General features: G+C 38.5%; 1 protein-coding gene across 1 annotated transcript; it reads right to left on the minus strand.

The window, feature by feature from the left end:
• Window positions 1-53: 53 nt before the first annotated feature.
• WBP4 (WW domain binding protein 4) lies at window positions 54-22,324 on the minus strand. The gene is made up of 10 exons (XM_039473149.2): window positions 22,183-22,324; window positions 21,156-21,228; window positions 18,512-18,574; window positions 18,303-18,426; window positions 12,974-13,150; window positions 10,505-10,551; window positions 9,228-9,303; window positions 6,451-6,644; window positions 3,174-3,337; window positions 54-1,314 (listed from the first exon to the last, which is right to left on the minus strand). Coding segments are annotated over exons 1-10 (1,131 nt in total). The 5' UTR covers window positions 22,185-22,324; the 3' UTR covers window positions 54-1,103.
• Between the last annotated feature and the right edge of the window lie 3 nt (window positions 22,325-22,327).

The raw sequence follows: 22,327 nt of genomic DNA on the forward strand, positions 1-22,327 counted from the left end.
CTACCTCACTAATGCTAAGATGACTCTGATTGGAATTAAAATAAAAACAAAACTTATTCTTTGACAAAGTTTTTAATAAGCTATTCTTTTTTACATGTACACTAGTAATCTTAAAAAGACAAGTATTAACTACCAAAAGTTAAATACTATACAGTTTATGAGAAATATAATTTTATGAATTTGAAAAGTAAAAGAGAGGTAACTACTAAGTGGATTAAATAAGAAAATTTTACTTTTTAGGAAATTTTAATCAGACAGAAAGTGAGAAATTACTAATTTAAAACTAAAAACTTTTACTGAAGCCAGAGACCTTACATAAACCTTAAAAAATCTTTTCTAGTACATACAAGGCTGTTAAAAAGAGCACATGACTGGGGGAAAAAAGGAATATGCTAGAATGTGAACTCCTGAAGAATAGAAATATATTTCATTCATCTTTATCCCTGGATTCCTAACACAACGCCTGGTTCAAAGCTTTTTTTTGAACTTTGCTTAAACATTTGCTGCTTTGAAGTGAACTGGGGCAAATATACATTTCCATCTCTGGCCCAGTTTTCACTCCATATTAAGCACATCCGAAGTACCTGAGCTGCTCCTGGTTGTTGGCCTTTGACCTTAAGTTGAGTAAGGTAAGCCAATATGCATTTTTTACATCAGCCTTCTAACATCAGCCTCAGAACCAAATCATCACTGGGCTGTGAATCTTCTCGTACTTATTTGTTGGACAACAGTTAACATCATTGTGCAAAAGTAATGCATTTTTAGTGCAGTTGATAAGTATGTTCATATGAATATAAATGCAATAAAGGCCCTGTTTCTCCATGTTTTATATAACAGATACATAGCATCTTAAATTATGACATAATTAGCAATTTTTAGACACTGAACATAATACACTGTATTACAATGCAATGTGATAGGCTTCCATTTTAGGAACCAAAATAAATTTCACATGAAAAAAGATTTATTTTAATTCACATAAAATACATTTAGAATAAATCTAAATTTTTAGCATCAAAGTACTTACAAACACACACAGATAAACTTTAGAGGTATAAATCTCCATTCTGTCCTAAAAGCATATACAAAAAGCTCTCTTGCAACTATTGATCATCACCTCGTTGCCTTAAATTTCTAGATTTTCCATTTTCTGTTCTTCTCTTTTTGAAGACTGGGGCCACTCCATCTGCCACAACTCCAAGAGAAGTGACTGTTTTTTCTTTAAATACCACTTTGGGCTCTCCACCACCATCAGCTTCTGAAGTTGATACATATTCATTTTCAGTGCTTGGAAGTTCCAAATCTACCTCCTCACTGGAACACAGAGTTAATAAAAAATCAGTAATTGACAGGGTAAGACAAATGTTTTCATATAACCAATGCCCCAAGATCACCTTTCTAATGATAATACATTAGAAGTTGCTCATTTTGAAGTAGGAACTATTCTAAAATACTGACTTTACAATATTATTTAAGATACTGAGCACTTATTCAGGTGGATACATACCAGGAGAAGTTCTATCTATTAATTTGCTCCTGTTGCACCAAGGATGCATTATCTAAGAAAATGCTTGGGCCAGCACTTTGGGAGGCCGAGGAGGGGGATCACGAGGTCAAGGGATTGAGACCATCCTGGTCAACATGGTGAAACCCCCGTCTCTATGAAAAATACAAAAAATTAGCTGGGCATGGTGGTGCGTGCCTGTAATCCCAGCTACTCAGGAGGCTGAGGCAGGAGAATTGCTTGAACCCAGGAGGTGGAGGCTGCGGTGAGCTGAGACCGCGCCATTGCACTCCAGCCTGGGTAACAAGAGCGAAACTCCGTCCAAAAAAAAAAAAAAAAAAAAAAAAGGGATAAGGGGGCTGGATGCAGTGGCCCACGCTTATAATCCCAGCACTTTGGGAGGCCGAGGCAGGAGGATCACTTGAGCTCAGGAGTTCGAGATGTGCCTGGGCAACATGGTGAAACCCCATTGCTACAAAAAAAAAATTATCTGGGCATGGTGGCATATGCCTAATAGTCCCAGCTACTCAAGAGGCTGAGGTGAGATGATTACCTCAGCCTGGGAGACAGAGGTTGCAGTGAGTCAAGATCTCATTTTCCTTGTGTAGAAGGCTGAATGGAGCTGTATGCCTAACACTCCTTTTCTAAGAACTAGCCCTTCGACTATCTACATGATTAGTTATACATAATTAGTTGAGTGGTCCTGAGATCAGCACCTGATTAAAAAGGGTTTATCACGGTATTGTAGTCCCCAGACAGTCAACAGGTCCATGAAAAAGCAAGTTAGTCACATCACACCCGTCAGTTCCCTCTGTGAGATTTTGGAACATGGACCAGAAAGATGGTCAGGTTTAACTCTAAGTAGCTGAGAGCATAAAACCTGTTGAAAACCACGTATCATCCTATTTGGAGAATCGTGTTCTGCAGAAAGCAGTTTATTCCAAGGATCTTCTTTTTCTTTTTAAGACAGGGTCTTGCTGTTTCTCCCAGACTGTAGTGCAGTGATGCCATCATAGATCACAGCAGCCTCCAACTCCTGGGCTCAAGTGAACCTCCTGCCTCAGCCTCCCAAGGTACTGGGATTATAGGCGTGGGCCACTGCACTTGCCTGGCTAGCAAGGACCTTCTTAGCTATTAGTTATCAGAGGCTGTTTTAAATTATAAAACTAAATAGCAACACTGAATCCTATAGAAACGTACTTTGCTTAGTAATTACTTAAGAGTTGCTGCAACATTGTTTACCAAGATTTTACAGAAAAAAAAAAAAATTTTTTTTTTTTTTTTTTTTTTTGAGACAAGGTCCCACTCTGTTGCCCAGGCTGAAATGTAGTGGTGTGAACATGGCTCACTGCAGTCTCAACATCCTGGGTATAAGTGATCCTCCCTACTCAGCCTCTCTAGTAGCTGGGACCATGGTGCGTGCCACCATTCCCTGCTAAGTGTTTAAATGTTTTTTTTTTTTGTTTGTTTGTTTGTTTTGGTATAGAGGAAGTTTTGCCATTTTGCCCAGGCTGGTCTCAAACTCCTGACCTCAGGTGATCCACCTCACCCAGTCAATCTATACTGTTAATAAGCACAGCATCCTTGAAATTACTTACTACAATTTATGGAAGTACTGGGATACAAAATCACTTGTAATAACAGTGGGATTAAAGTTCCAGGTACTTACTGAGACTCAACCTCTTGTTTAATTTCTTGCCATTCTCCATATGGGTTTGATTTCTTAAGAGTTTTGGGTTTTTCTTCATTTGAACCTAATACATTCTGCTTCTGAATAGTTTTTTCTTTTTCTGTTTCTGGATCACTTCCTCCATCACCATTTTTATTTTTTTCCTGCAATGTAAAAGCCAAGAAATAATACAGTTCAACCAAAACTATCAGGAGGAAAATAAAACTTAACTAAGGCTTTTAACGGTATTGTTTCTAGATTCATTAACAGTAATTCACTAACTCAATGTAAATTTGCACGTAACACAATAAATATGCAAAGAAGAACTTTAATGCTTGATTATGTTTTCCAAGACATCTGAAATGTTGATATATCATGAAAAGGCTCCCTAAATTATCATATCAATGTCTTCAGTTCTACAATTAAGGACATATAAACAGGGCTTCTTAACTTCTTTTTGCTTTCTTATTTGACTTGCATATCCAATAGTGACTCTCTTTATAATTGTGCCTCTCTTAAACTTTTCTGGGAGTTGGCAAGATTATACGCAGTTTGTCCTTGTTTATCTGTATTTTTAAATTTTTTTAATGAACATATTTTTTTCCCTTTCCTACTTTATCATTTAAAAAATCATTTAGGGGCTGGGCGCGGTGGCTCAAGCCTGTAATCTCAGCACCTTGGGAGGTCGAGGTGGGTGGATCACGAGGTCAAGAGATCGAGACCATCCTGGTCAACATGGTGAAACCCTGTCTCTACTAAAAATACAAAAAAAAAAAATTAGCTGGGCATGGTGGCGCATGCCTGTAATCCCAGCTACTCAGGAGGCTGAGGCAGGAGAACTGCCTGAACCCAGGAGGCGGAGGTTGCGGTGAGCCAAGATCACGCCATTGCACTCTAGCCTGGGTAACAAGAGCGAAACTCCGTCTCAAAAATAAAAAAATAAAATAAAATAAAATAAAATAAAATAAATAATTTAGGGAGTACAAGTGCAGATTTCTTACATGTATATACTATGTCATGGTGAAGTCTGGGCTTTTAGTGTACCTATCACCCAAACAGTGAATGAACCAAACAGAAAAATTTTCAACTCACCTCCCTCCCACCCTCCCACCTTTTATGGCCTCTACCTTCTATTAGTCTATTCTGTATGTCCATTATGTGCTCACTGGTTAGCTCCCACTAACATGTAGTATTTGACTTTCTATTTCACTTAGGTTAATGGCCTCCAGTTCCATTTACATAGCTGCAAAAGGTATGATTTCATTTTTTATGGCTGAGCAGTATTCCATGGTGTGTACATATACTGCATTTTCTTGATCAAATCCTCCACTGATGGACATTTAGGTTGATTTCAAGTTTTTGCAATTGTGAACAATGCAGCAATAAATGTAAAAGTACAGGTGTATTTTTTATGTAATGATTTATTTTCCTTTGGGTAGATATTCAGAAGTGAGACTGCTGGATTGAATTAACAGTTCTGCTTTTAGTTATCCGAGAAAAGTTCTCTATAAAGTTTATACTAATATACATTCCCAGTAACAGTGTAAAAGTGTTTCCTTTTCTCTGCATCCTTGCCAATATCTGTTGTTTTCCGACTTTTTTTTTTTTGAGACGGAGTCTCACTCTGTCACCCAGGCTGAAGTGCAGCAGCGTGATCTCGGCTCACTGCAATCTCTGCCTCACGGGTTCTAGTGATTCTCCTGCCTCAGCCTCCTGAGTAGCTGGGACTACAGGCACATGCCACCACACTCAGCTAATTTTTGCTTTTTTAGTAGAGACAGGGTTTTACAACATTGGCCACGCTGGTCTCAAACTCCTGGCCTCAGGTGATCTGCCCACCTCGGCCTCCCAAAGTGCTGGAATTACAGGCTTGAGCCACCGTGCCTGGCCCCATATATGGCTTTTATTATTTTTCTATTGTGAGGTATCGTCCTTCTGTGCCTAGTTTGCTGAAGGTATTTATCGTGAAAGGATGCTGGATTTTATCAGATGCTTTTTATCTATTGAGCTGATAATATAGTTGTTTTTAATTCTGTTCATGTGGTTAATCACATTTATTCATTTGAATATTTTGAACAATCCTTGCATCCCTGGAATAAAGCATCCTTTGATCATAGTGTTTTAATCTGTCTGATGTACTGCTGGATTCAGTTTGCCAGTATTTTGTTGTAGATTTTTGCAACTATGTTCAGCAAGGATATTGGCCTGTAGTTTTTTTTTTGTTGTTGTTGGAACACATTCATTTTGATAGAATAAATTAATTATTTCTATCCTAAACTGGATACTGGATTACCTAAATCTGGCTGGCTATAATCACCGTGAAATGGCAACTACAATGAAGGTTTTGCTGCTGCTTCTCTGTAAACTGAACATATCTCTTTTTTTTGTTTTTTTTTTTTTTTTTTTTTTTTTTTGAGACGGAGTTTCGCTCTTGTTACCCAGGCTGGAGTGCAATGGCGCGATCTCGGCTCACCGCAACCTCCGCCTCCTGGGCTCAGGCAATTCTCCTGCCTCAGCCTCCTAAGTAGCTGGGATTACAGGCACGCACCACCATGCCCAGTAACTTTTTGTATTTTTAGTAGAGACGGGGTTTCACCTTGTTGACCAGGATGGTCTCGATCTCTCGACCTCGTGATCCACCCGCCTCGGCCTCCCAAAGTGCTGGGATTACAGGCTTGAGCCACCGCGCCCGGCCAACTGAACATATCTCTTGCTCTAAGTTTCATCAAGATTTATGAAGTTGGTAGAGAAACTGCAGGCAATGACAAGATCCTAAGTGCACCCTGGGTTATGTAGGAAAGCTTTGATTTTCCTTCATTTCTCAGGCCAACAATCTCAACCATTGCTCAATGCTATACTGTGTCTTCTCTGCTTTGACTCATGGGCTCTGAGTGTTCCTGATTTTATTTATCCAGTTGCCAAAATATGTCTTGACTTAGTATCTATGTTCTACCAGAAGAATTAAGGTCTGTAGAGCTTTTCAAAAGTTGTTATCAGCCAGGCATGGTGGGTGGCTTATGCCTGTAATCCCAGCACTCTGGGAGGCGAGGCAGGCGGATCACAAGGTCAGGAAATCAAGACCATCCTGGCTAACATGGTGGAACCCTGTCTCTACTAAAAATACAAAAAGTTAGCTAGGCATGGTGAATTGCTTGAACTAGGAAGGTGGAGATTGCAGTGAGCTGAGATCGCGCCCCTGCACACCAGCCTGCACGACAGAGCAAAACTCTATTTCAAAAAAGAAAAACTGATGTGAAGATAAATTTTAAAAACCTACCTTAAACTTTATTTTTGGCTTTTCTGTCTCTGTAGAGACCTCTCGTTCTTCTGCTTCCTGTTCCCCATCGGAATCACTAGGCGACTCTGATGATTTGGATTCATCTAGGGTGCCAAGGGACTTTTCATTGACCTTAGTAGAAGGCAGATCACTAGTGTGTGGAATGAAATCATCAGGTTTCTCCCATCTCGATTCTGCTCAACACAGGTTATTTAGTTATCAATTCTATTCAGATGTAATTTCAATGTAACACTTCTTATCACTTACAATTATTAAATGACAATACTGTACGTATTTCATACTACCTCTTGATCAAGAAGATAATAAAAAAGAGTTCCCAAATCTCTTGCTCTTATATCTTTCAGAAATTGATTTCAAACACACTGGATTACCTAGATGTATAAACTGTAACTCCAATGGAATGAGAGACCTAAGAACTAGGTGACATTTCTAACAGTTCACAATTTACCTGACACCAATTTCAGGAAACATATTGATAATGAGCATACAAGAGATTTCCTGAAACTTACCTATCACAAAGATTTACTGGCCCGGCACAGTGGCTCATGCCTATAATCTCAACACTCTGAAAGGCCAGGGTAGGAGGATTGCTTGAACCCAGGAGTTTGAGACCAGCCTGGGCAACATAGCAAGATATGTCTCTATAAAAAATTTAAAAATTAGTGGGCATCATGGCATGTTCCTATAGTCCCAGCTACTCAGGAGGCTGAGGTGGGAAGACTGCTTGAGCCCAGGAAATACAGGCTACAATGAATCATGTTCATGCCACTGCAATCCAGTCTGGGTGACAGGGCAAAACCCTGTCCCAGTTATTAAAAAAAAAAAAATCCTAAGACTGTCATAGAGTGAAATTATATTGTGAAGCACTAAGTGAATATTAAGTTCTTGTTTTTATATGGTGGTTTGGTGGGGAGGGCGGGGAATGGGAATCTCAACTGATTGAACTTTACTGCCATCCAGTGGTTCATTTGGCTTTTAGTAAAACAATAGTATTTCTAATTACTTTGTAGTTAATTCCCTATTTCTAATTACTTTGTAGTTTAATAAAAAAGTGAACAATTGTTCAACTGGCAGAGTATTAAGAGTGAAAGAGGCTGATATTAATAATTATTCTGGTTGAGGAATAAACCAAAATCATTCAAGGCAAATCAATATATAAAGCACCTTAATACAGAGTTCTCAGCAGGGTTAAGAAAAACATTACTTTTCCTTATCCACATTTCACACAAGTAACAATAGAACTTTAAAGAAATTATTTTATTTATTTATTTGGCGTAATCTCAACTCACTGCAACCTCCTCCTTCTGGGGTCTAGTGAGTTTTTCTGCCTCAGCCTCCCAGTTGCACCACCATGCCCAGCTAAGTTTTGTATTTTTAGTAGAGACAGGGTTTCACCATGTAGCCCAGGCCCATCATGAGTTCCTGACCTCAAATGATCCGCCCCTCACTTGAGTTCCCAAAGTGCTGGGATTACAGGAGTCAGCCACTGCACCCCGCTCAATAAATAATTTTTTAAGCACCTACTATGTGCCAAGCACTGTTTCTGGAACTTCATAGACATATGGCATTCATGATCTTACAGAACACACATGTTTATTCTATTTCACTGAAGAGTGACTATCGACTCAGTGACTTGCCCACAGTCATGTCATTGGTAAAGAAAGAAACCGTGCACTAAACTCAGATCTGTCTAGCTCTAAAGCTATATTATATCACTACACTATTTTACATGTACAAAAATCCCAAACTTTAATTGTACTGGAATATAAACACTGCTGTAACTGGGCAGGCTAGATATCTACTTGGAGGTTAAAAGGGACTTTTCTTCCTAAAAGTTTAATGCTATGCAATGAGCTAATGATAACAGGAATTAAAAAACCAAAAACAAACCTCTCTTAAAGTTAAATTAATGTTCTAGATGTTCTGATAAATTTAACTGCAGTTTATGATGTTAAATTAGATGAAATATTAATTTGAAAGTCTTAGATAACAATTAGACAAGATTATGCATGCTTCACAAATATTTATGCAACTAAAATGCCGTTAAGTTTTCACTTTTACTAATTTGTTACCTACTGCTAAAAAGCTTCAGTTTTATTATTTTAAGACGGAGTTTCCCTCTTGTTGCCCAGGCTAGAGTGCAACAGCATGATCTTAGCACACTGCAACCTCTGCTTCCCGAGCACAAGGAATTCTCCTGTCTCAGACTCCCAAGTAGCTTGGATTACAGGCACACATCACCACACCTGGCTAATTTCTTTCTATTTAGTAGAGATGGGGTTTCACCATTTTAGTCTGGCTGGTCACAAACTCCTGACCTCAGGTGATCCACCTGTCTCAGCCTCCCAAAGTGCTGGGATTACCAGTGTATGCCACTGCGCCCAGCCACAGTTTTATTTTTTAAAAGGAAAAGGCAAGTTGAACTAGATGATCTCTAAGCTACCTTCCAAGGTAATGATTATATTTCTAAAATAATTATGATAAAAACAGTAATGTCAGAGAAAGCTAAAGGGATTCTATTTTTAAGTTTATGTATGTGGTATCAACTGAGAACATTGGTAAACAGCACAATATAATACAAATTGAAATCTTTTTGCTTTTCTACTGTATTGTTTTTAAATTACAAAAAATAATTCATGCTTGCTATACAAATATGTTTATCATATACTAAAATCTCCAAGTTCAGATGATTTATCAGCAGGCCAATAAGCAGCTTCAGGTACAATTTTAAATAGTTAATAAAAGGTAATACTTACCTCCTGTTTCTGTATTATAATAATAGGTAAAACCATCTTCACTTAAACCTTCTACCCAAATGGTCTTCACTGCTGTCTAATAGGAGGAAAAAATCCAGCATAAACTGAGAATAACCATGATGATCTTCTACTGAATAACTCAGGGAGAGTCAGCCACCCTTTCCTCTCCTCTAGACACCTGGTGATATGATCTCCATCTGCATCCCCACCCAAATCTCATGTAGAATCGTAATCCCCCATCTTGGAGATGGGGCCTGGTGGGAGGTGACTGGATCATAGGGGCGGTTTCTCATGGTTTTAACACCATCCACCCTTGGTGCTACTGTCGAAATAGTGAGCAAGTTCCCCTGAGATCTAGTCATTGAAAAGTGTGTGGCACCTCCCTGCTAACCCCTTGTTCCTGGTCTGGCCATGTAAGATGTGACTGTTTTTCCCTGGCCTCTGCCATGATTTTGTCTCCTGAAGCCTCCTCAGAAGTTGATGCCACCATGCTTCCTGTATAGCCTGCATAACTGTGAGCCCATTAAACCTCTTTTATCAATTACCTAGTTTCACAAGTATTTCTTTATAGTAATGCAAGAACTGACTAATACACCTGGGTATTAGAGGTGGTAGTATTAATCATGACCAGGAAGTTTGGTTTTTGCTAATCCTGAGCCAACTTTCAAGGAAAGAATACCTCACCTTTGAAAGCCAGGAACAATTATCTCCAAATGGACCAGGGATATGTGAATGGCAACAGACTGCAAACCAACTAATATTTGCCCTGAATACAGTTTTTGGATAGGTATCATTCTTTTTCTTTTTTGAGATGGAGTCTTACCCTGTCATCCAGGCTGGAGTGCAATGGCACGATCTCAGCTCACAGCAACCTCTGCTGCCTGGGTTCAAGTGATTTTCCTGCCTCAGCCTCCCAAGTAGCTGGGATTACAGGCGCCTACCACCACACCTGGCTAATTTTTCTGTAGTTTTTAGTAGAGATAGGGTTTTACCATCTTGGCTAGGTTGTTCTTGAACTCCTGACCTCATGATCCGCCCGCCTCGGCCTCCCAAAGTGTTGGGATTACAGGCGTGAGCCACTGTGCCCGGCCAGATACCACTATTTCATCTCTACCCAGCTTTCTAACAAAAGCATTATAGGAGAAAAAGGACACAGTTTGGGGGTGGAGGGAGTGGGGTATTTGTAAGTAAAGTTGCTTAACAAAACTCTACAAAAACCCAAGAAACCAATCACTTTAAGGAATAAAGCGAAAACACTATTAATATGCTTCAGTTACCTTTTTTAAGTTTCCTTGAAATCCTTCAGGTTTCTCCCACTGAGATGCTTAAAGCAAAATATATTGCATTTATAAAATCTTTTTGCTTTAAAAAAATACTTTCCGAAAAATGAAACTTGGACAAAATTTAAAAGACAGTCATTATGCATAAAACACTACAAGCCTACAGTTTAAAACATATTTGAAAAATTAAAAAAAAAAACCATACATCCCAATACTGTGCAGAGAATACATGTGAATGCTGTGTAATAAAGAAGAAAGGACAGAATGAGGGATCAGAAGTTACTGGAACTTCCACAGGAATTTTAGAGTCAGGCAGGGCTATTCTTAAAGGTTTTATAAAATTCAGGTTTGATAAGTTTCAAAGGAAAGAGATAGGCTTTGGTATCTTGGGGCAAGGGAGATTGAGACAATCTTGATTAAGGACTCAAGAGAAACAACTAGTATGCAGAAATTTAAACCAAGTATCATGGAGAGGAAGAGTATATATAGTAGGAGGTTGAACAAAGCAAGCAAGCAATAAACACTGGAAGGGAGAAAAATAATAGTTTCTAAGTAAATCTGAGAAAGGCTTCTAATTATTAGTACATAATCACTTATGGTATCTTCATTGCTAAAGTACAATATGCGTGTCACTTAAAGCTCAGTGCAAACTCTAAGAGATTACTATTTATACACAGTTCAAAGCTAATTATGAACCTAATCATAATAGTCATTACAGTAACATTGTAACCCAAGGTTTTCTTCATGATTAACTCTCTGATCTTATTTCCTACCTTCCTAGCATTATTAACCTTTTGCGGGCTTTCCTTCTATCCATTCCTTTAATACGTGTATCACTCACCTTTACTTCTAGCTCTATTCTCTCTGCTTGTGATTTCATATACTCCTAAAGGTTATCATATTATCTACATCACAGACTCAATCTTGTTCAGCTCCAGACTGTAACCATCAGTTAGCTATCAAAAATTGTCACATGAATATTCTGTAGGTACCTCAAATTCAACATATCCAACATATCTAATTCATTATTGTCCCCATTAAACTTATTTTTCCTGTATCTCATATTTAAGTCAATGGCACCATCATTCTCCCAGCCCTATCAACCTTTCAGTGTTACTCTGCTAAGACATCTTCAAAGAAGTGCATGTTTTACCTCCACCACATGACTATTTCACAATACTTTCAAACCTTTTTCTGGTTCATATTTTCTGTCTAGGTTCTATACCTCTTAATAATCTACTGAAGTCTCTTTTAATCAAAACATGCATTAAAGAAGTCTGCACCGTGCTAGGCACTATATTAGGTGCTAGGGATACAATAGCGTGTAAGGCATCATTCCTGATATCCTTATCTTAATTTAGAGATCAGCTCAAAAGTAATTCCTGTGATAATCTCTCAAAGCTACATAATCACAATGAATTTCACATTATTTTGAGTTCCCATATAATCTTAATTACACTTTTATTATAACACTTTAAAATTCTTCCTTATATCAAGGTTATTTATTTCTGTCGCTAAATTTTATGACTCTGGAGAGTAAGATGCTACATAAACATGGAATAAATGCACTGATTTATTCTAAAATGTATATGGAGTAAAAAACCCAAATACATTTAGTTTTTAGGAAAAACAAAAGATGTTTTTGATATTGTTACTGTAAAACGACACTGTATTTTTTTTTCTTGAAATGGACTTTTGCTCTTGTTGCCCAGGCAGGAGTGCAATGGCGTGATGTTGGCTCACTGCAACCTCCGCCTCCTGGCTTCAATCGATTCTCCTGCCTCAGTCTCCTACACAGCTGCAATTACAGCTGTGTGCCACCACTCCTGGCTAATTTTGTATTTTTAGTACAGATGCAGTTTCACCAGGTTGGTCAGGCTGGTCTCGAACTCCTGACCTCAAGTGATCCTCCCGCCTTGGCCTCCCAAAGTGCTGGGATTACAGGCATGAGCCATTGTCTGGCCATGGCACTCAGTATTTTTCTGTTGGATATTAGTTTCCAATAAAATACACAACGCCATTTTTCAGTAAACAATATCAAATCAATCAAGACAGCTACAGAAAAAAGAAATCAGTTACTGGCTCCTAGAAAAAAATCTCTACTGTAAAATATTTTAAGTACCCCAGACTTTGTTTACTGGATTTGAAATTCCTTATTTCTATACAAAATTCTTTATTTCCATGTAGTTCATACTTTTATAAGGTTCTATTGAGAAAATATAAAGCTATAATTTATTTCTAAGAAAGCCATTATTAAAGGCTCTGACTAAGTCTGACAGTTACTATGAGAAGGGTACCTTTCCAAAGGGCACATAGTTTTCTCACTTTCGGGGCAAAAATGAAAAACCGATCGGTCTTTCATTATTTAAAGTGTTCCAATATTATATAAAAACTCTAACATAAAACAAATCGTTCTGTTCTACTAGTGGGACTGTTCTTTACCCGTCTTATGCCTAAATGACTTACCTCCTGAGATAAGATCATAATAGTAATGGTAACCCTCAGAGGTTATGCCTTCTACCCATCTGCCCTTTAAAGGATCTTTTTTTCTTTTCTTCTTTTCTTTCTTTTCTTTCTGTTGATTTGATACAGAGGTGGGTGGGATAGTGCTGGTTACTGGTGTCATGCTTGGCTCTGAAATTTCTAGAGAAGAGAGAAGGGTAAAGCAGGCATAGTAACTTCATTATTTTTTTTGTTGCTGGCATAAAACATTAATGTTATTCCAATCAAAAACCTGGTAAGATTCATTTGAGAACTTGACACACTACTATAAAGTATGTGGAAAACCAAACATGCAAGGATAGGAAAACTATAATAAAAAGAATAAGGAGAATTTAGTTCTACCAGGTATTAAAACTTATTCTAAAATATGGCTAAAAAAATATCCAGCATTGTGAAACTGACATAGAAATAGGCAAACATGATTGAAACAGAATAGTACAGATACAGACCCAACTGGTTGGCTGGTATTTCATATCAGAGGAGAAAAAATAGATCATTTAAAAAAAGAGGTTTTCAAATCACCTATTGGGTATAATGTTCACTATTCAGGCGATGGGTATACTAAAAGTCCAGATTGCATCACTATGCAATATATGCATATGAGAAATCTGCACTTGCACTCCCTAAATCTGTAAAAATAAAAAAATGTATTAAAAAATGGAAATAAAGCATGTTTAAAAAGAAAGATTTTAGAATAACTGGTTAATTATATGGTAAAAAAGTAAAGCTGTTACCCACTCCCTGCTCCCTTTCCTGTTTTTTATACCAATACAAAAACCATGTCAAAGATAGTTATGAAAAAAACACAAAGTAAAATAATGTTAAATTTGACTACATAAAAATTGAAATATTCTGTATGATAAAATAAAAAGAAAAAATATGACAAATGAAAAAATATTTACAATAAATATGGCAAAGGGCTAATATTCCAAACAAAGATCCTTTACGAACCAAACATTCTAATAGAAAAAATGGACAAAAATTACAAAGGGAATTCAGAGAATTAAAATTTACTTTTTTTTTCTTATCTTGTCCAGGCTGGAGTACAGTAGTGTAATCATGGCCCACAGTAGGATCCTTGAACTCTCCAGCTCAAGCAATCTTCCCCACCTTAAACTCCCAAGTAGCAGCTGGGTACGGTGGCTCACTCCTGTAATCCCAGCATTTTGGGAGGCTGAGGTGGGCAGATCATGAGGTCAGGGGTTCAAGACCAGCCTGACCAACATGGTAAAATCCAGTCACTACTTAAAAATACAAAAATTAACCAGGCATGGTGACACGTACCTGTAATCCCAGCTAGCTGGGAGGCTGAGGCAGAACTGCTTGAACCCGGGAGGCGGAGGTTACGGTGAGCCGAGAGCACACCATTGCACTCCAGCTTGGGTGACAGAGTGAGACTCCGTCTCAAAATAAAATAAAATAAAATAAACTCCCAAGTAGCTGGGACTACAGGTATGCACCACCATGCCCAGTTAATTTTTTATTTTTATTCTGTAGTAGAAGTGGGGTCTCACCATGTTGCCCAGGTTGGTCTTGACTCCTGGGATCAAGCAATCCTCCCACTCCAATGTCCCAAACTGCTGGGATTACAGGCATGAGCCACGACACCTAACCAATTAACCTTTACTTTTGCTAATATTCAAAGAAATTTTTTGTTTTGTTTTGCAAAAGTTCAGTAAGTACTGAAAAGAATGATCAAATCCAGTATTAGTCTGACAGATCGGGTATTTACAATGGTTTGAAAAAAATGGGTTGTTTTGATGAGGGGCAGTGGCTCACGGTTGTAATCCCAGCACTTTCGGAGGCCCAGGCAGGTGGACTGCTTGAGCCCAGGAGTTCCAGACCAGCCTGGGCAACATGGCGAGACCCTGTTTCTACTAAAAAATAGCTGGGACTTGTGGTGAGCTGAGGTGGGAAGATCACTGGAGCCCAGGAGGTGGAGGCTACAGTGAGCCATGATTGTCCCACTGCACTTCAGCCAGGTGACAGAGTGAGACCTGTCTCAAAAAAAAAGAAGAAGAAAAAAAATTAGTTTTTATGGCTTTACTTCCCAATAGATTGGGTAATTACTTGTAACACAGGTTAATAATCTCATTTTTGTTCTAGTGAAAATGTGAATCAGTCCATTTCTGGAGACAATGTGGTATTAGCTATCAATATAAAATATATTCACACTGATACTGTAATATCACTTCTAGAAACTGAACCTACAGAGACAAATTAGTGTAAAAAGATACGTGCATAAAGATGCTTAATGCTACCCTCTTTACCACACTGAAAAATTCTAAGCTAACCAATGTTAACCAGGAAAAAATTAAATAAATTATAGTATAGAGACAAAATAACAGTGGCTACTGTTCATTAAACATTTGTTATGTGTGGTCACTTAAGCAATTTATACCATAATGTTACTTAGTTTTAATCTAAAATCATAACTAGCAAGAAAAAATTGTTTGACTCCAAAGTTTGTGTTCTTAATTACCATGTAAAAATGATGTATCTCCCTAATTATTTAAAAGAAAAGATACATTTGACATATCGTTGAGGGAAAAAATAAAACAACCTGTAAATGGATCACAGCACAAAATACGTAATTTAAAAAGAAATCTAGAAAAGAGGTCTGCAAAAAATCTTAACAGTTAGTGAGTTTTTAAAAACTCCTTTCTTTGTACTGCATTGTTGTACTTTTTTTTTTTTTTTTTGAGATGGAGTTTCGCTCTTGTTACCCAGGCTGGAGTGCAATGGCGCGGATCTCGGCTCATCGCAACCTCTGCCTCCTGGGCTCAGGCAATTCTCCTGCCTCAGCCTCCCGAGTAGCTGGGATTACAGGCACGCGCCACCATGCCCAGCTAATGTTTTGTATTTTTAGTAGAGACGGGGTTTCACCATGTTAACCAGGATGGTCTCGATCTCTCGACCTCGTGATCCACCCGCCTCGGCCTCCCAAAGTGCTGGGATTACAGGCTTAAGCCACCACGCCCGGCTGCTGTACTTTTAAAGGAATATACATCCTATCTGGAAAAACAACGCTATGATAATATGTAATAGGAAAAGCTGGGCGTGGTGGCTCACACCTGTAATCTCAGCACTTTGGGAGCCTGAGGCAGGCAGATCACAAGATCACTAGCTCAGGAGATGGAGACCATCCTAGCCAACATGGTGAAACCGTGTCTCTACCAAAACATAAAAAACTAGCCAGGTGTGGTGGCATGCACCTGTAGTCCCAGCTACTTGGGGGGCTGACGCAGGGGAACTGCTTGAACCTGGGAGGCAGAGGTTGCAGTGAGCTGACATCATGCCACTGCACTCCAGCCCGGCGACAGAGCAAGACTCCGTCTCAAAAAATAAATAAATAAATAGCAGGCCGGGTGCGGTGGCTCACGCCTATAATCCCAGCACTTTGGGAGGCTGAGACAGGTGGATCACGAGGTCAAGAGCTCAAGACCATCCTGGTCAACATGGCGAAACCCCGTCTCTACTAAAAATACAAAAATTAACTGGGCATGGTGGCGCATGCCTGTAGTCCCAGCTACTCGGGAGGCTGAGGCAGGAGAATTGCTTGAACCCAGGAGACAGAGGTTGCGGTGAGCCGAGATCGCGCCATTGCACTCCAGCCTGGGTAACAAGAGCAAAACTCCATCTCAATAAATAAATAAATAAATAAATAAATAAATAAATAAAGGCCAAGGTAGACAGATAATGAGATCAGGAGATCGAGATCATCCTGGCTAACACAGTGAATGAAACCCCATAACTACCAAAACCACAAAAAATTAGCTGGGCATGATGGTGGGTGCCTGTAGTCCCAACTACTCTGGAGGCTGAGGCAGGAGAATCACTTTAACCCAGAGGTAGAGGTTGCAGTGAGCCGAGATCATGCCACTGCATTCCAGCCTGAGTGACAGAGTGAGACTCTAGCTCCAAAAAAAAAGAAAAAAAAAACAAAACATATATATATTATATATATATATATATATATATATATGCATATGTACATATATACATATTTTTAAATAGGAAACATCCATTTAAATATAAAATGGTAAAATTTATTTACTCAAAGGGCAGCATAATGGACTCTCTCAATGCATGTAATTGACGACAGCTGAACTTCTTCACCTACTGCTAATTCTCCAGGAATGCATAAATCCTTTTTCCTCTCAAAAGGAACATATGGCTTCATCTTCAAAGAACCAAACATCTTTTAATTACCCATGTCTCAGGATAATATTTTAAAGTCTGGCTACAACTGTTCTTATTTAATGAAGACAATGCCAATTAACTTAACTGGTACTCTGCTTAATACCTTAATTGAAAATCATTTTTATTAGAAAAATACCATTACAGGTTGACCATTGCAACCACTACGCAAGATGAACTGAGATCTGCTATATGCTTGGCTTAAGGAAAATGAATTTGATACAGAAGAATTACTCATAAAACATTCCCAGTTTAAAGCCTAAATTCAATGACAAGATTGTCTAGTTAAATAATGTCTTTCATCTGCAACTTCCTTCTAGTAGTAAAATCTGCTAATTGTTCACAAAAGTCTAACTCACTACATATTCACCCATATAAATATACAAGACTCACAATTTTGACCATATGGACACAGTGAACTGTAATTATAACCTAAGATCTATTTTTTTTTTTTTGAGATGGAGTTTCGCTCTTGTTACCCAGGCTGGAGTGCAATGGCGCGGATCTCGGCTCACCACAACCTCCGCCTCCTGGGCTCAGGCAATTCTCCTGCCTCAGCCTCCTGAGTAGCTGGGATTACAGGCATGCGCCACCATGCCCAGCTAATTTTTTGTATTTTTTAGTAGAGACGGGGTTTCACCATGTTGACCAAGATGGTCTCGATCTCTCGACCTCGTGATCCACCCGCCTCGGCCTCCCAAAGTGCTGGGATTACAGGCTTGAGCCACCGTGCCCAGCCTAAGATCTATTTTTAAATGCATAGTGTCTTTTAGCCAAATAACCAGAATACCTAAAAAACTCAGTGTCTCTGAAATGAACCACTTACCTAGGATAAAACTAGGATTAGGTGTTCACAAAATTAGTGTGGCTGCTATGAATGAAGGTGTTAAAACATGAAACATTAAAAGTACAACAGAAGCGCATGAGCAAACTTCCATAGTCTAAACAGGACTATGTATGATGCATAATGAAAACACTAAGAGTATACTCTGAGTTTATAACCTCTTTATGGAAACAATCAAAGCTTACTTAGCATGACCTCTGATGTTACTTTTAAAACACGCTGGCTGCTTTTTTTTTTTTTTTTTTTTACCTGACTCTAAGCCAAGCCTTTTCAAATCCTCTTGGTATGCTTTCAGGGCAGCTGCCTCCATTGCAGCAAACTCCTTTGATGCCTTTTCTTCTTCCTTTGCCTTATCCAGGCTTTTCTGTTTAATCTATATAAGACATACATAACAGTAAAAGTGAGATAAAGGACTGACATTTGCATAGGAAAATTAGCAAAGAAACAATCTAAATTACCTCACTGATCCTTTTTGCCACATTTTCCTTATGATTCTTTCCTCTTTCATGAAATTCAACACTCTTGGAAAGGAAAAAAGAGAAAACAAAAAGAAAACTACATAAACATCATAAAATTCATAGTAAACATCATAAACAATTTTCTCATAAACATGAAAAAATTAAAATGAATGGCAGAAAAGATGAAAATGTTAATTTAATGCAAATTGGCCTTTTAATCAAATGATGCTAGGGAACTACGTGGTTTATTTTTATGTCCTCTGACTAGGTTTCCTTTGGTTCTTTTTTTTTTTTAATTGAGTTATATCATTTCTTTTTTTTTTTTAATTGAGTTATATCATTTTTTTAATTGAGTTATATTTCTTTTTTTTAATTGAGTTATATCATTTCTTTTTTTAATTGAGTTATATCATTTCTTTTTTTTAATTGAGTTATATCATTTCTTTTTTTTTATTGAGTTATATCATTTCTTTTTTTTAATTGAGTTATATCATTGCTTTTTTTAATTGAGTTATATCATTTCTTTTTTTTTTTTTTTAATTGAGTTATATAATTTCTTTTTTTTTTTCCCTTTGGTTCTTAAAATAAACCATGATGACCTTATTAATGGAGAAAAATACAAGGTACCTGTGATGACTAATCTAGTGACTATGATTGTAATGAGGACTCAAACAGGACATGAAGCTGAAAGGCTTGGGAAAAAAAATCTTAAAACAACTTTCAATATCAAAAGCCTTTAGAATTTTATAGCTCTATTTGCCACAAGGAAGGACATAGAGAACAATGATTTTATTGCTTTATTCCTCAAAATTGGGAGAAAAGTACTTATTTTAAGATTTCTCATAAATCATAAGCAAACACTTTTATACAATATGGTAATGGTTCAAAATATACTTCTATGGAGAACAATTTGGCAATATCTATCAAGGCCACAAATATGTTTACCCTTTGACATAGCAGTCTCATTTCTGGTAATTTATTCTATAGATATAACCGCACATGTGCAAAACAATGATATATACAAGCTTACTGACTACAGCACTATTAACAATACGGTATCCATCTATAGGGGACTGACTGGTTAAACCAGGCGTCCCCAAACTTTTCACACAGGGGGCTAGTTCACTGTCCCTCAGACTGTTGGAGGGCCGCCACATATTGTGCTCCTCTCACTGACCACCAATGAAAGAGGTGCCCCTTCCTGAAGTGCGGCGGGGCGGGGGCTAGATAAATAGCCTCCTATAATTTGGGGATGCCTGGGTTAAACTATGGTACATTCTCATAGGCTACTGTAATAGAGAAAAAGAAGCTCTTTATGTATAGATACAGAGAGAGCTCCAGTTACATACTGTTTTATTTTTTAAAACGATAGTGCAGAACAATATATACAGTATATTACCTTTTACGTATGCTGGAATAAGAAATTGTGTCTACATGCATATAGAAACAATGGAAGGACAGACAAGAAAATGAAAAAAAAAAGATAACCTATGGAGAGTAATGGCAACTGGATGATTGGGGATGGGGCAGGTAAGCCCAATTATCTATTTATAAACAATCAGAAATGCTCCCTAAATTACAGGTCTCTGGTTAAATGCAGTAAGAAATTCCCGGTAAGCTCTGTAAAATAAGTTCTGTCAATCAAATCTCATACGATGCATTAACTGAGTTATTCTAAAATACTACTGTGAATACATCTTTAAAGTATGACTTGTAAAGCAGACAATCGTCCTCTATTTTTCATATATTGAGTTTCCTAAAGTTGATTACACAAAGAATATTAAAGGACCATTCAAAATTAATTTTGTTTCTAATTAAAGGTTAAGTCAATGTGTATTAGTGGTTCAAGAAGATGAAGACACTACACTAGAAGTGATTACTTACTCTGGATAACTCACAAAATTCATTTTACAGCCTGGGTACCAACAACAAAGAGAAACTTTAAGTGATCTGTGTGGTTTTAAAAATTCATGGTATTTATTCATAAGTAACTAGGTAAAACAAGACAGTCAAGAACTTATAGCAACTATCCAAAAACATCAAAACATTAAAAAAAAAAATCCAAATCCCAAACACCTTGCAGATATGCAAGAGAGGGGAGAAAAATCAGTGGTGTGCTTTTTACTTTAAACCTTCAACACTGGATCTCAACTATGAGATAGCCTAATATCACACATAACAGAGTTGTTACTTTCTGTTTCATGAGAAAGGGAATATGGTGTTCTTTCAAAATTTAGCCATCTAAGGATATGCAACTCTGCATTAAATACATCTGATTAGTTCTAGAGCAGAAAATATGCAAGAAAAACTAGGGCTTTCCGCAATTCTTTGTGTATGACAGTATTATGAACACCACCATTATAATGTAGGTTCTGCATAAACATGAATGAGATGACCTACTCATTCTCCATTTCCCGAAAAGCTACAGAGAAATAATTTCACTTAATACGTAATCAACTTTAGGGTGATGAAAAGGAAGAAGGCTCACAGCTTTCACAAGGGACCAAGAAGGCAGAAATCTTTTGATGTTTTGAAAAAGCAAAAGCAATGTACAAAAAGTGCTTTGTGAAGTGAGTTTACATCAAAAAAGGCACTTCATTCAACACAATTATTATTTGAATCTCTAATAGCGGAATGATCATACAGGCCTATTGTCTGCTATCCAGCACTTGCAGTAATCACAGAATTTCTTTGGCTGTGACTTCCAGTAGTCCGCCCTGAAAAGGAGAAAACAAGTCTAAGTTCATTTAAAACTTAAAAAGTAAAATTCTGCATGCTTTACATTTTTTTTAAAGCTTGAAATATATGTGCCTGCTACTGAATCTTGTCTTGTTATATAATTGTTTTATTATGTACCTGGTTGGAATAGTCAATGGAAATTCTGTTGCCAACAGCGATAAGAAAAGTCTGTATCTGATTCATTACAAGATTCCCTTAAATAAGACGGCTTTCAAAAATTTCTCACTTGTTACGGTCATCCTTATGAAAAACTAAGGAACATCTTACAAAACATTTATCCCTTCTGTTCGTTTCTGGCTTTGGGGGAGGTTGCTGTAATGGAAACCTAAGGAAACTCATAAAGTTTGCCTTAAACCAAGTTATTCCCACCAAAAGAACGTACAAGACTACTCTGCGGGTAGACTGTAGGTCCTCCAAGACTATCGGTTAAAACAACTGTTCTTGAGCCTCAAGGCAAGAGAGAATTGGAAAAGCCACGGGACCTCGCAGATCGCGGACCAAAAAGAAAAAAAAAAAATCGTTACGCTATCCAGGGCTGGCCGCTTCCAGTAGGCGCGGGAGGCCGCAGCCCAACCCTAGTTTCACAAGACTCTAGGGTGCAGGGGCTTCGGCACCCAAAGGGGCGCGTGCGACCGCCGAGAGCACCGTGGAGGGAGCTTCGCCCGCGGCCGTCCAACCAGCCCCCTGAACCGGCCGCCGGCCTCCCCCGGAGACCGTCCCCCATGCCCTAGGGCGCTCGGCGAGATACCATTTGCACCCCGCCCAGAGAACCCGCCCTGCAGGTCTGGGGCCGGTCCCGAGCGAGTTAAGACCGCGTGCGTCACGCCCCCGGCCGAAGGGCGGGAGGGGAGGAGCGGAGGGGAAGACCCGGGTGAGAAAGGGCCGCCTAGAGAAACAACACCTCGTTGTTCAGGCTCTGAGACCCAACTCACATGACTGCGCCGCCCGCTCTGCACGTTGTCCGGCGTTCCACTCAGACTCGCGCTCTCCCAGCGGGACAAGTCGGGCTCCGCCAGCCGCGGGAGACCCACCCGAACCTCCCTCCGACCCGGACACCTCCCACCGTCCCCGGGATCA

The sequence above is a fragment of the Saimiri boliviensis genome, chromosome 16, assembly GCF_048565385.1.
Source record: "Saimiri boliviensis isolate mSaiBol1 chromosome 16, mSaiBol1.pri, whole genome shotgun sequence".
NCBI lineage: Eukaryota > Metazoa > Chordata > Mammalia > Primates > Cebidae > Saimiri > Saimiri boliviensis.